The sequence below is a fragment of the Eubalaena glacialis genome, chromosome 12 (genome assembly GCF_028564815.1).
Source record: "Eubalaena glacialis isolate mEubGla1 chromosome 12, mEubGla1.1.hap2.+ XY, whole genome shotgun sequence".
Lineage (NCBI taxonomy): Eukaryota > Metazoa > Chordata > Mammalia > Artiodactyla > Balaenidae > Eubalaena > Eubalaena glacialis.
The window spans coordinates 31,045,212-31,060,268 of NC_083727.1; the positions used below are offsets into that span (position 1 = coordinate 31,045,212).

A 15,057-nucleotide genomic window follows, 5' to 3' on the forward strand; every position below is an offset into this window, starting at 1 on the left:
AGAAAATGGGAATAGGAACATACGTATCGATAATTACCTTAAATGTAAATGGATTAAATGCTCCCACCAAAAGACACAGACTGGCTGAATGGATACAAAAACAAGACCCATATATATGCTGTCTCCAAGAGACCCACTTCAGACCTAGAGACACATACAGACTGAAAGTGAGGGGATGGAAAAAGATATTCCATGCAAATGGAAATCAAAAGAAAGCTGGAGTAGCAATTCTCATATCAGACAAAATAGACTTTAAAATAAAGACTATTACAAGAGACAAAGAAGGACACTATATAATGATCAAGGGATCAATCCAAGAGGAAGGTATAACAATTGTAAATATTTATGCACCCAACATAGGAGCACCTCAATACATAAGGCAAATACTAACAGCCATAAAAGGGGAAATCAACAGTAACACAATCATAGTAGGGGACTTTAACACCCCACTTTCACCAATGGACAGATCATCCAAAATGAAAATAAATAAGGAAACACAAGCTTTAAATGATACATTAAACAAGATGGACTTAATTGATATTTATAGGACATTCCACCCCAAAACAACAGAATACACATTTTTCTCAAGTGCTCATGGAACATTCTCCAGGATAGATCATATCTTGGGTCACAAATCAAGCCTTGGTAAATTTAAAAAAATTGAAATCGTATCAAGTATCTTTTCCGACCACAACGCTATGAGACTAGATATCAATTACAGGAAAAGATCTGTAAAAAATACAAACACATGGAGGCTACACAATACACTACTTAATAACGAAGTGATCACTGAAGAAATCAAAGGGGAAATCAAAAAATACCTAGAAACAAATGACAATGGAGACATGACGATCCAAAACCTATGGGATGCAGCAAAAGCAGTTCTAAGAGGGAAGTTTATAGCAATACAAGCCTACATCAAGAAACAGGAAACATCTCGAATAAACAACCTAACCTTGCACCTAAAGCAATTAGAGAAAGAAGAACAAAAAAACCCCAAAGCTAGCAGAAGGAAAGTAATCATAAAGATCAGATCAGAAATAAATGAAAAAGAAATGAAGGAAACAATAGCAAAAATCAATGAAACTAAAAGCTGGTTCTTTGAGAAGATAAACAAAATTGATAAACCATTAGCCAGACTCATCAAGAGAAAAAGGGAGAAGACTCAAATTAATAGAATTAGAAATGAAAAAGGAGAAGTAACCACTGACACTGCAGAAATACAAACGATCATGAGAGATTACTACAAGCAACTCTATGCCAATAAAATGGACAACCTGGAAGAAATGGACAGATTCTTAGAAATGCACAACCTGCCAAGACTGAACCAGGAAGAAATAGAAAATATGAACAGACCAATCACAAGCACTGAAATTGAAACTGTGATTAAAAATCTTCCAACACACAAAAGCCCAGGACCAGATGGCTTCACAGGCGAATTCTATCAAACATTTAGAGAAGAGCTAACACCTATCCTTCTCAAACTCTTCCAAAATATTGCAGAGGGAGGAACACTCCCCAACTCATTCTACGAGGCCACCATCACCCTGATACCAAAACCAGACAAAGATGTCACAAAGAAAGAAAACTACAGGCCAATATCACTGATGAACATAGATGCAAAAATCCTCAACAAAATACTAGCAAACAGAATCCAACAGCACATTAAAAGGATTATACACCATGATCAAGTGGGGTTTATTCCAGGAATGCAAGGATTCTTCAATATACGCAAATCAATCAACGTGATACATCATATTAACAAATTGAAGGAGAAAAACCATATGATCATCTCAATAGATGCAGAGAAAGCTTTCGACAAAATTCAACACCCATTTATGATAAAAGTCCTGCAGAAAGTAGGCATAGAGGGAACTTTCCTCAACATAATAAAGGCCGTATATGACAAACCCACAGCCAACATTGTCCTCAATGGTGAAAAACTGAAACCATTTCCACTAAGATCAGGAACAAGACAAGGTTGCCCACTCTCACCACTATTATTCAACATAGTTTTGGAAGTGTTAGCCACAGCAATCAGAGAAGAAAAAGAAATAAAAGGAATCCAAATCGGAAAAGAAGAAGTAACGCTGTCACTGTTTGCAGATGACATGATACTATACATAGAGAATCCAAAAGATGCTACCAGAAAACTACTAGAGCTAATCAATGAATTTGGTAAAGTAGCAGGATACAAAATTAATGCACAGAAATCTCTTGCATTCCTGTATACTAATGATGAAAAATCTGAAAGTGAAATTAAGAAAACACTCCCATTTACCATTGCAACAAAAAGAATAAAATATCTAGGAATAAACCTACCTAGGGAGACAAAAGACCTGTATGCAGAAAATTATAGAACACTGATGAAAGAAATTAAAGATGATACAAATAGATGGAGAGATATACCATGTTCTTGGATTGGAAGAATCAACATTGTGAAAATGACTCTGCTACCCAAAGCAATCTACAGATTCAATGCAATCCCTATCAAACTACCACTGGCATTTTTCACAGAACTAGAACAAAAAATTTCACAATTTGTATGGAAACACAAAAGACCCCGAATAGCCAAAGCAATCTTGAGAACGAAAAATGGAGCTGGAGGAATCAGGCTCCCTGACTTCAGACTATATTACAAAGCTACAGTAATCAAGACAGTTTGGTACTGGCACAAAAACAGAAACATAGATCAATGGAACAGGATAGAAAGCCCAGAGATAAGCCCACGCACATATGGTCACCTTATCTTTGATAAAGGAGGCAAGCATATACAGTGGAGAAAAGACAGCCTCTTCAATAAGTGGTGCTGGGAAAATTGGACAGGTACATGTAAAAGTATGAAATTAGAACACTCCCTGACACCATACACAAAAATAAACTCAAAATGGATTAAAGACCTAAGTGTAAGGCCAGACACTATCAAACTCTTAGAGGAAAACATAGGCAGAACACTCTATGACATAAGTCACAGCAAGATCCTTTTTGACCCAGCTCCTAGAGAAATGGAAATAAAAACACAAATAAACAAATGGGACCTAATGAAACTTAAAAGCTTTTGCACAGCAAAGGAAACCATAAACAAGACCAAAAGACAACCCTCAGAATGGGAGAAAATATTTGCAAATGAAGCAACTGACAAAGGATTAATCTCCAAGATTTACAAGCAGCTCATGCAGCTCAATAACAAAAAAACAAACAACCCAATCCAAAAATGGGCAGAAGACCTAAATAGACATTTCTCCAAAGAAGATATACAGATTGCCAACAGACACATGAAAGAATGCTCAACATCATTAATCATTAGAGAAATGCAGATCAAAACTACAATGAGGTATCATCTCACACCGGTCAGAATGGCCATCATCAAAAAATCTAGAAACAATAAATGCTGGAGAGGGTGTGGAGAAAAGGGAACACTCTTGCACTGTTGGTGGGAATGTAAATTGATACAGCCACTATGGAGAACAGTATGGAGGTTCCTTAAAAAACTAAAAATAGAACTACCATACGACCCAGCAATCCCACTACTGGGCATATACCCTGAGAAAACCATAATTCAGAAAGAGTCATGTACCAAAATATTCATTGCAGCTCTGTTTACAATAGCCAGGACATGGAAGCAACCTAGGTGTCCATCATCGGATGAATGGATAAAGAAGATGTGGCACATATATACAATGGAATATTACTCAGCCATAAAAAGAAATGAAATGGAGGTGTTTGTAATGAGGTGGATGGAGTTAGAGTCTGTCATACAGAGTGAAGTAAGTCAGAAAGAGAAAAAGAAATACAGTATGCTAACACATATATATGGAATCTAAGGGAAAAAAAAAAAAAAAGGTCATGAAGAACCTAGTGGCAAGATGGGAATAAAGACAGAGACCTACTAGAGAATGGACTTGAGGATATGGGTAGGGGGAGGGGTGAGATGTGACAGGGTGAGAGAGTGTCATGGACATATATACACTACCAAATGTAAAATAGATAGCTAGTGGGAAGCAGCCGCATAGCACAGGGAGATCAGCTCGGTGCTTTGTGACCACCTAGAGGGGTGGGATAGGGAGGGTGGGAGGGAGGGAGATGCAAGAGGGAAGAGATATGGGAACATATGTATATGTATAACTGATTCACTTTGTTATAAAGCAGAAGCTAACACACCATTGTAAAGCAATTATACTTCAATAAAGATGTTTAAAAAAAAAAAAATAAAAAGAGGGATGCCAGGAACAAGAACGGGCAGGCAGAAAAGTGGTGATGGGGATTTACAAAATTTCCAGCTCATTACAGATTCCACCCATCACCTCCTTCCTTTTGTTTTAATTTTTAATTTATTAGACTGCAAGTTGGTTTTGGAGAGCTATGTTCCACTCATGTTCCAACAAGTCACATCTTAAATGGGTAGACTTGGAAGAAGAAGTATAGGAAAATTGCTCATAAGAGCTCTAATCACCTCCTGTTTTTCTCACTGAGCTCGGTATACTTAGACCAGTCAAGAAGGGCATTTTATCCCCCTTTCTTTTACCCGCCAAAAATAAAAACAAAAGCAAGGTAACACATATATTTAGCTATAGATAATGAATCTTATTTTTTTTTACTTTTTACACTTTTTATTTTGAAATAATATCAGACTTACAAAAAGAGTTGTAGAAATAGTAGCATTCCCTAAATGCTAACATCTTACATTTACTTAGTTTGATGATCAAAACCAGGAAATTACCCTTGATACAATATTATTAACTAATCTACAGATCTATTCAAATAAGAGGAAACAATGTATATTTGTGATAAGTTCACATCACAAACAAATGTAGAGACAACCATGGCCTAGGTACAAGTGTAAAAATCTGAGAATTGTTAGTTTTTTATTTTAAAAAATAGAGATGGGGGGCTGTATTAGATTCCTAGAGCTTCCATAATAAATGACCACAAGCTGGGTAACGTGAAACAGCAGAAATTTATTCTCTCAGAGCTCTGGCAGCCAGAAGCCAGAGATTTTGGCACCTCCAAAATCAAGGTGTTGACCGGGCCATGCTTTCTCAGAAGGCTCTAAGGGAGAAACCTTCCTGGGCCCTTTCAGTTTCTGCTGCTTTCTGGGGTTACTTGGCTTGTGGCAACTTGACTTCAGTCTCTGCCTCTGTCTTCACATGGCCATCTCCGTGTGTGTGTGTGTGTGTGTGTGTCTGAGTCTGAATCTCCTTCTCCTCTCTCTTCTATTAAGACACTAGTCATTGGATTTAGGACCCATCCTAAGCCAGTGGAAACTCATCTTAACTAATTACATCTGCAAAGACCCTATTTCCAAATAAGGTTACATTCTCAGGTTCCAGGTGGACATGAATTTTGGAGGAACATTGCTCAACCCAGTGTAGGGGAATTAAGCAAAAAATAGGTTTCTTTCTGCAAGTGTTAGTACTAAGGTAATTGATATTTGAAAGTTGAGAAAACATGGTTACATTCAGGCTACCTTTTTTTTTTAATAAATATATTTATTTTGGCTGTGTTTGGTCTTCGTTGCTGTGCGCGGGCTTTCTCTAGTTGTGGCGAGCAGGGGCTACTCTTCGTTGTGGTGCGCGGGCTTCTCATTGCGGAGAAGCTTCTCAAGTGGCTTCTCTTGTTGCGGAGCACGGGCTCTAGGCACGTGGGCTTGAGTAGTTGTGGCACGCGGGCTCAGTAGTTGTGGCTCGCGGGCTCTACAGCACAGGCTCAGTAGTTGTGGTGCACAGGCTTAGTTGCTCCTTGGCATCAGGCTACCTTTTAAAGGTAGCGCTCACTGGACTTCTTGATTGACTGCATCTCTGGGAGATGGTGAGGGAAGTGGGATGCAGCATAAGTCACTGGAGTTGAGATGATCAGGAAGTTAGGAGGCACTGCGTTTGATGACTCAGCCTCCTTAATGCTGGCTTCATGAAAAAGGTAGTAGTCACTTCATTTCCATTCAATAAGTAGTTATGAAGTAATCTGTGTGTTGCAGGGACTTTGCTTTGACCTGACTAAAGAGGTCAAGAAAAGATGGGGTCATGAGAAACAGTATAAATATCTGGGGCTTTTCAATGTCTAGGTTATTTTACCATCAGTGTTAATTTTCATCTTTGTCTTGGCTATGCTTAGCAGCTCTTGTTTTTTCTTCTTCTTCTTCTCTTTTTTTACTGCTAAGTCCTCTCAAGAGTATCCCAAAGTTCCAGTTTCTTGAACTAACTGAAGGGATTGTTTTACCTGCTAAAATCCTTCAGGTTGAAGACTTCCCTCTCTTTTTCATCTGCGTTTTTGTTCTCTGGCTGTGTTTTAGTGTTCACCCATGCTAACAGATAACCCGCAGCTGCCAGGCCATCCTTGCCTGGCTTCTTTTGCATATGAAGGTGGGCATACAGGCCTACCATCTGTTCTAGGTCTGTAAATTCCATTTGGGTGCAAGAACACTGATCAATCACACAGTTTAATATGTCATCAGGTGGGTGTCATTGCCACCCACTTCCACAGGCACTTTAAAAAAATATTTCTTTTTATTTATTTCTTCTGCCGGCATATAGCCAACTAAAAGCAAAATTCAATTAAATGTTCATTACAGTCTCAGGAATACCAATTTATTTATATTTGTGTACTTTTATCTTGCCATGACCTTCTTTGACAATTTCTATCATTGTAATATTTTTTTGAATAGAGGCAACTTTTGGCATTCCCATTTTGATTGTGATAATAACGTGACACCTATGAAGCAGTAATCAAAATAGGAAATCCTTTTTAAGTGCTGCCCCTTATAGCACTGATAGACAAATAAGCCTTACAGCCTTATTTGTCTCCGAAATATTTAAATACAAAAGTATAGAACTCCACCATTGTTTCAAACAAGGCAGTGATGCAAAAGGAAGATTCTTTCCTGGGGTCTGTTAACCAAGAGTGCAAGGAAGGGTAGTGTTGAGTGCTTGCATTCGGCCAGCAAGCAGTGTGAGGCGTGGACCCCTTGTGCCCCTCACTCTCCTTCCTCAGATGTACTCGCTGGTCTCTGCCTCAGCCTTACTTGGGAGAAGAGAAGGATATCACAACAGGGGATAAAACTCAAGTGCTATGACTGCTTCAGATGTTTGTGGAACTGGTCGTGGCAGCAGAAGATAACGTGCAGCCGTCATTTGGTGATTGGTAGCCGTGCACTGACGTCACTAGGCTCTTAAGCATGACAGGAAGCTTTGTGGGAAATTCTCTCCTGTGCTGGGCACCATAAGCCAGTGGCCCTGTCCCGCTCTCATCAAGGAGCTCACATTCCCTGGAACTTGGACCCTGCACTACCGGGTTGTTCCCATCCATGGGGATATTCTTGGTGTCTCACTTAATTATCCCCCATGGTCAACTTAAAATTCTCTATCAAGAAATTCTCCTCTTTTCAGGAGTTTGATAACTCATATTTTTCCTCCCACGTCTGTGGCCTCTTCATTCAGTAGTTATCCTTACGAATCATTCTCAGGCACTTCTCTTTCTTTGTCTCTTTCGTCTCACAGTAGAAAAAAAATTCTTTTTTTCCAAGGGCTTCACTTCTTCCAAGGCTTCTTATGCTTTCTTATGATCAGTACCTAGGTTTGCCTGCAGTAAGTTTCCTTCTTGTTTTATGAGTGTATTTTTCTTAGGAAATCCTCATTTTCTAGGCTGTACTATCCATTTGTAACCTGGGGCTTGGATTGCAATTTAATTCTCCTTAAAGCCTTCATTGGGTTTCGAGGAGAGACCTTGTTATTTGCTCTCCTTAGGAGAGAGCACAGTTAAAGGTCACAGTCTGTCTCCTCTCCCTAGAGGCTAAGGGTACTTGGACTGGGTGACAAGGAGGGCAGGAGACTCCCCAGGCATGACGCTCCCTCCCAGTCTGGCACTGCTCCCCTGATGGCAGTACTGCATGGGGATTTTCAGCAGTGGCTCTGAAAGCACCTCCTGGCATTGACATCTGCCTGACAGCTGTCGGCAACTTGCCTTATGTGAAACCCTTCATCCGCCCGCTCACTGGTAGCAACCCCCAAGGTCATTGGTGCATCTCCAACGTATCTTCCTTCAACAGCGTGTTGCAGCAGAAGGGTACTGACCTTGGGATCAGACCAGCCTAGTTTCAAATCCCCATCCACTACTTCCTAGCCATGGTACTTTGAACTTGCTGCCTAAACCTCTGAGTCTTAGTTTTCTCATCTGTAAAATGGAGACAATAACATTTACCTTATAGATTTGTTATAAATAGTAAATGAAATATGTGAAATGACTCAATAGTGGCTGGTAGTTAGTAGGTGCTAAATAAAAGACAGATGTTACTATTATTGTTCCTAGAATGCATTGTTAGCTTGGCAACTTGGTGTTGGCTTCAGCACTTCCTTTATACATACAAAAGGGACTTGTTCTTAAAGAGTTCTTTTTTAAGAAGTTTATTTGAAGCTCCTCTAAGACAGGCACCACCCAGCCTCACATACTCTGCCCCCCACACTCTCTTAGCGCCCTCTTGCTGTGCCATTATGAAGGCCTCTAGTTTATGTAGCTGCCTTGGCAACAGCCAACCCTCATTTGCCCTAAGGGCTCCTATCCAGGACCTACCTCGTAGAGCTCGGTACAACCTACAGGTTCTGCCTGAACTTAGAAGGCACAGAGCAAAAATCTCACGTGTGCCTGAATATTTTACTATGGACATACTAGCAGTTTCCTGTCCCCCTTGGAGTACTGAGGCGCCCAAATAAGTGCTTGCAAAAAAGCTCAAACTAAATGTGGAAACTACAATCTCGTAGAAATCCTGGGCTGTCCTTCTGTGTACTTGTTATATATTACGCAACCATGCTTGAACAATAACTGTCATTTTCAAGCAAAATAGAAAATAGTTTCTGTCTTCAGGGCACACGATCCTCTAGAGATGAGGCAAGTGCAAACAAAACCATGTGCAACGTCATTTTCTGTGAATGTGATTTTAAAAATGTACATGTGCGTTAGGTGTGGCAGGACTCTATGCAGCACAAAAGAAAAGCTGGATTTAAAAACCTGAACCCCTGGCTGCCCATTCAGATCTCTACTCACTGCCTACTGCTTCTCTCTTTGGCTGCTTAGATTTTCATATATATAAATATATATATATATAAAGAAAACTATGTAGAAAATCAAAATGGAGACACTTAGGGGAAAATAGCTGAAAACACTTCATCTTTATGACTGTCTAAAGCAAGGATTTTAAAATGAATTGTTTGCATTTGAGTAGTTAGGGCTAAAAGCACAAATGTGGATGAGCTCTAAGACAGCTAAACTCTTGGAAATTTAGGAACACACCAGGCCTTCTTTGGCAGATGAACAGAAGGTTCAAAGAACCCTGTAACTAATGGCAACACCTATAGCCGAGCTAAGCTAAGTACAGGGCTCGTCCACTTCCTCTGGATATAAGGCTCTTTGGGTTGTTAGGATGTGCTTAGCTCATTCTGGGTTCCTGGACCATGTTCTGAAGGGAACTTACAGAAGGGACAATGGAAGGAGCATAGTCACCTAAATCACGCTTTCAGGACAAACTTTACCACTTATTCTATTTTCACCAGTTTCCTTCTTCTACTTTGAGCAGTGTCACAGGAGCGCATCGCTACAGTGACTTTTTCTCTCCTAAGTTCTAATGGTAAAATTCATGTTAGAATTTGATTTTAATCACTAAAATAAAAATATCCTTTATTGAGCCCTCCTTTGTGCCTAGCACTATGCTCTGTACCATATAGATAGATGATAGATGATAGAAAGATAGATAGATAGGTGATACATGATCTATTACTGCCAGTAGGGATGGGTAAAGATAACATTTTGAGGTGGTGGAGAGGGAGACTGAAGGCGTTTATGCCTATGTGATTTTTTTTTCTATGTGAAAAAGAGAGAGACAGAGAGACAGAGACAGAGAGATGGAGAGAGAGACAGAGAGAGACAGAGAGTGCCAGGGCAAAGTAAAACCTGGAAGAGAGCAAGCAAGTTTTGAAACAGCTGCTATGCAGAATGTTAAGGGAAACAACAGTGAGTTTAAAAAGCCAACAACAGATTAGTGAAGTCCTAGGATTCTTGGCGGAGTAAATGGTTATCGCATCTTTGCTGTTGCCATTGTCTTTGCCACTGCCGTCATCATCATCATCATCACTGTCGTCATCTCCAGAACAAATTATGCTTCAGCCACATAACCGTTACATAGTTGAGAAAACTATTCCTTTGAAAAACTAATAATCATTTATGCTAGTTTCATGCTTACTGTAGGGTGTTTTTATTCATTGCATCCTCCCTCTCACCTGTGCTTGCTTAGGTTAAGCCCGTGATACAGAGAGGCCACGAGAGTCTGGTCCATCACATCCTGCTCTATCAGTGCAGCAGCAACTTCAGCGACAGCGTCCTGGACCACGGCCACGAGTGCTACCACCCTAACATGCCCGATGCCTTCCTCACCTGCGAGACTGTCATTTTTGCGTGGGCCATTGGTGGAGAGGTGGGCCAATGATTACTGAGATGTAATGAAGTTAATTGATCATTTTTCCCCCTACGAGTCTAACACTTACATGTAAAACTCTATATACTATTTTTTTTTAATTTATTTATTTATTTATTTATTTTTGGCTGTGTTGGGTCTTCGTTTCTGTGCGAGGGCTTTCTTTAGTTGTGGTGAGCGGGGGCCACTCTTCATCACGGTGTGCGGGCCTCTCACTGTCGTGGCCTCTCTTGTTGCGGAGCACAGGCTCCAGACGCGCAGGCTCAGTAGTTGTGGCTCACGGGCCCAGTTGCTCCGCGGCATGTGGGATCTTCCCAGACCAGGGCTCGAACCTGTGTCCCCTGCATTGGCAGGCAGATTCTCAACCACTGCGCCACCAGGGAGACCCTATATACTATTTTTGATATGAGGGTGGTTTATTTTTCTTTCCATAGGAAGTAATTCTTTCCTTAAGCCATTTTATTTGATCAACTATAGATTAATGGAGTTGAAGAACGTTGAAATATCGTTGAGAATGGTTGGCTTTTGGGTGGAGGAGAGCTCTGAGGGACTTTCACAGGACAGTATGTCATGGAATTTTGCTTGTTTAGGGTTTTTCCTATCCACCTCATGTTGGATTATCCCTTGGCACTCCGTTAGACCCTCATTACGTGCTCCTGGAAGTCCATTACGACAATCCAACATATAAGGAAGGTGAGTGTATTCTGTATACATTCTACCTATGATTTTAAAAGTTTTGTAACTTTTAATTTTAACAGAGTTAAACAGACTTAAAATAAAATAACATCCAGTGGTAGAAAGAATTAACCTATACATTTGTCATCCAATTAGGATACTTTTTTTAGAATGAAAAAGGGCACTATTAATAGTTACACTGGGACAACAGTCATTAACCAGCGATGAACCAGGCAAATGGGCGCATGTGATCACTAATTTTAAAAAGCAATTTGCATATTACTTACCAGGAAGTAGAATAATAGACTTTTCCCTTTATGATGTCAATTAGTCCCAAATACATGGTGATTACAAAATATTTTCTTTCTAAAAGCATATATAAAAAACTATCGTTCATCACACTAGAAAATATTAAGCATTTTGTTGTGTGATAGGCAAACCATAAATATACTCAAAAATATTTATGCAGTGACACTGTGTAATATGATGTTGGAATGAAGAGAGTTAAGTATTTACGCCTGAATTCACTATGTAATATTCCAAAGCCAAAAAATTGAAGGTTTTAATATGAAATTATCAACAGAAGAAACTTAAAGTTATTATTTTACACTGATTCGTGCAATTTTTCAGCAAATACTGAGCACCAATGATGTGCTGGATCTGTGTTTAACAACATAATGTCCCCACCCTCATGGACATTATAGTGTAGTGGAAAAGAGAAACAATAAAATAATCACAACAATTAATACAAAATTATATATATGTTAATTGATCCAAAGGTCAGTTCGGTAGTCACAGGTAGGTAAGTCACCACTGCAGAGAAGAAGCAATTTATAGTGGAACGGATTTATGAAGTGTTTGGGGCTCATACTGTCCGTCCTTATGATAACTATGTCACAGCAAGAGATGTGTCTTATTCATCTTTCCTCCCCACTGTGCCTGCTGTTGTGCTGTTCACATGATAGATTCTTAATAACTGTTTGTTGATCGAACGACTGATGAATTATTAAAAGACTGGTAATAAACTATAAAGAAAGTTAACCATTAGTACTTTTCTCCATCACCAGGTGGTTTCTAGACCAAGGGGTTTTCACCTCTATGTAAATGTTACTGAACTTCACCTCAAAACAATATAAAATAAAACTCCTGTTGAGCTATTCTATATTCTAATGAATGACTTTAGAATTTTCATTCTGTCTTCATGTTAGGTAATTGTGGAATATATCAGCTAGTCAACACAAATGTGTCTCCCATGGTATGCTGTGTAAGTCAAGAATGGTTGTGGACCATATGGTGACTCATCTTTTAATTCCTCTTTGTGAAGCTGAATGTTGCCGTCCATTAATCTTTGCTTGTATTCCTTTCCCTTGTGAGATTTTTAAGAAAAGCCAATGAACCCATTTCAACTGAATATGGAAAACTTTTTTAAGAACTTAAACTCACTTTTAATTATTCTTGTTTAAATGCTCGTTCCAGGCTTAATAGATAATTCTGGATTGAGGTTATTTCACACGACAGATATAAGGAAATACGACGCTGGGGTGATTGAGGCTGGCCTCTGGGTAAGCCTCTTCCACACAATCCCTCCAGGCCTGCCTGATTTCCGGTCTGAGGGTCACTGTACCCTGGAATGCCTGGAAGAGGTATGCTATGTCTGAGTCTATGAGCTGTTGTTTCCAGATTCATCTATGCTCTTAGAAACTATATTTGGAAAATTCCAAGTTAGTTTATTATTAATCTTTTTCTTGTTGTCATGCTGTAAAACAATTATTTACAATTTTAGCAAGACCTTTATTGCTTTTTTAAATCTTGAAGACTACAGGTGTAGAATTCTAAAGACAGGAATAATTTTCAGGGTGTTTTCCTTCCTTTCCCCTCCTTTGATTGTTTCATAGTGGATACTTCACTTTCTCTTTTACAATTTCGACCTTTGTTTGTGTAGTCCCCTTCTCCTTTCTCAACTTTATCTTTTATCCATATTTGTTTTTTCCATGATTCATTTTCATTTTTTCTCATTTTCTCTGATTTATAGTTGCCTTCCCTTCTTTAACCAAAGAGCAAGAATAACTAATATAAAAATACATATTGGATAAGAGAAAACCATATATAAGTATTTCATAATGGCTGCTTCCACTTATAGTTCTTTTTTCTTGAATTAAAGTATTTCGACATGGATAGTATTCTTTATGAATTATAGGATATTGTGGTTGTAGACAGTATGGCAGACTGGTGGAGTGGAAAGATTGTGCTCTTCTGAGTTATTTAAGCCATTTAGACCATGAATTAAATTGCCATGACATCAACCGCTAGCTGTAGGACCATGAGCATTTCATTTAATTTCACTCTCCCAGTTCAGTTTTCTTATCTGGAAAAGTGGGAATAGATTCTCCTTTCAAGAGTTTCAGTGTGCAAGCTACCAACATACTGGAATCTTTTTGCCAGGAGCTTTGACTGCTTTCTTACCTACTAAAAGAAGAAAAAAGAAAGGTAATATTTAGAAGTGGTCCAGTTGGTCCTCAGCAAGCATTAGTTCCTTTTCTTTTCTCCCAGCCAGTATTGCTTCACAAAGATAACACTGCTAGGTATAAGTCAGGAAAAATCCAAATTCAAAATGTCTGGCAGCTCATGCATTCACTTAAATTGTGTAAGCTTTTCTTCTCAGCTGCCCCTACAAGTGTGTTTTAAGGTGAACCGTCTGAGCTTACTTGGGCTAATCAGGCCTCCCCTGTGTCCCCTGTGTCCCCTGCAGGCTTTGGAAGTCGAAAAGCCAAGTGGCATCCACGTGTTTGCTGTTCTGCTCCACGCTCACCTGGCAGGCAGAGGCATCAGGCTGCGTCATTTTCGCAAAGGGGAGGAAATGAGATTACTCGCTTATGATGATGATTTTGACTTCAATTTCCAGGAGTTTCAGTACCTTAAGGAAGAACGAACAATCTTACCAGTATGATTGTTTTGTTCTTTTTCACTGAATGTCATCAAAGTCCTGAGACATATGTCTGCTGAGAATTAGCCAGGTTTCTATTGGTGAAATAAATCGCTCATCCATATCCTCAAAGCCACCCACCATGGCTGTTGCACAAGCCACATGGAATGTGTTTGATCTGTTTTCCCAAATTGAAACTCATTTTTCTTACTATTCCCAGGGGCAACTCAAGTTGTTGATTTAAAAAGAAAGTAAAAGCTTGGGTTTTGTGCTGTAAGCATCTTTTTTTTTTTTTTTCTTTTTTTACTTGACTCCCCAGTTAACAATCCGTTGGCTTGCAGTTCAGGTAATGGTAAGATCAGAAGTTTGCTTTCAACATAAGATAGTTTTTGGAAGTTTCATTTCAGTAAAAATGAATATAAGGTAATTCTTTCATTTGACAAAGATATTTGGACATAGCTAATTATTCTGTTGTGTGTAATCCAGCTTGCAACAGTACTTGGGGTTCTAGTGGAAGGACACAGAAGAGAATTTTATGCTTTATAATAATGAAGAATTTAAAAAATTTTATGATGCTTCATTTTGTCAAATTTTTAATTTAATGGCCATCAAGCTCAATAGTTATATAAATTCCTACCCTTATTCTCTTTTTTTTTGGTTTTTAGAAATATTTATTTATTTATTTATGGCTGTGTTGGGTCTTCGTTTCTGTGCGAGGGCTTTCTCTAGTTGTGGCAAACGGGGGCCACTCTTCATCGCGGTGCGCGGGCCTCTCACTATCGCGGCCTCTCTTGTTGCGGAGCACAGGCTCCAGACGCGCAGGCTCAGTAGTTATGGCTCACGGGCCCAGTTGCTCCGCGGCATGTGGGATCCTCCCAGAACCAGGGCTCGAACCCGTGTCCCCTGCATTGGCAGGCAGATTCTCAACCACTGCGCCACCAGGGAAGCCCCTTATTCTCTTCTTAAAAGTCAGATACTTATACTAGTTAATGAAGTGAGAGTA

General features: G+C 39.4%; 1 protein-coding gene across 1 annotated transcript in view; it reads left to right on the forward strand.

Annotated features, from left to right (window-relative positions):
- MOXD1 (monooxygenase DBH like 1) overlaps nucleotides 1-15,057 on the forward strand; it is an 85,724-nt gene that overhangs the window by 53,982 nt on the left and 16,685 nt on the right. The window contains exons 5-8 of the mRNA XM_061206957.1: nucleotides 10,277-10,456; nucleotides 11,047-11,149; nucleotides 12,608-12,774; nucleotides 13,881-14,072. Coding sequence (XP_061062940.1) covers nucleotides 10,277-10,456; nucleotides 11,047-11,149; nucleotides 12,608-12,774; nucleotides 13,881-14,072 — 642 coding nt within the window. The remainder of the gene's footprint in view (nucleotides 1-10,276; nucleotides 10,457-11,046; nucleotides 11,150-12,607; nucleotides 12,775-13,880; nucleotides 14,073-15,057) is intronic.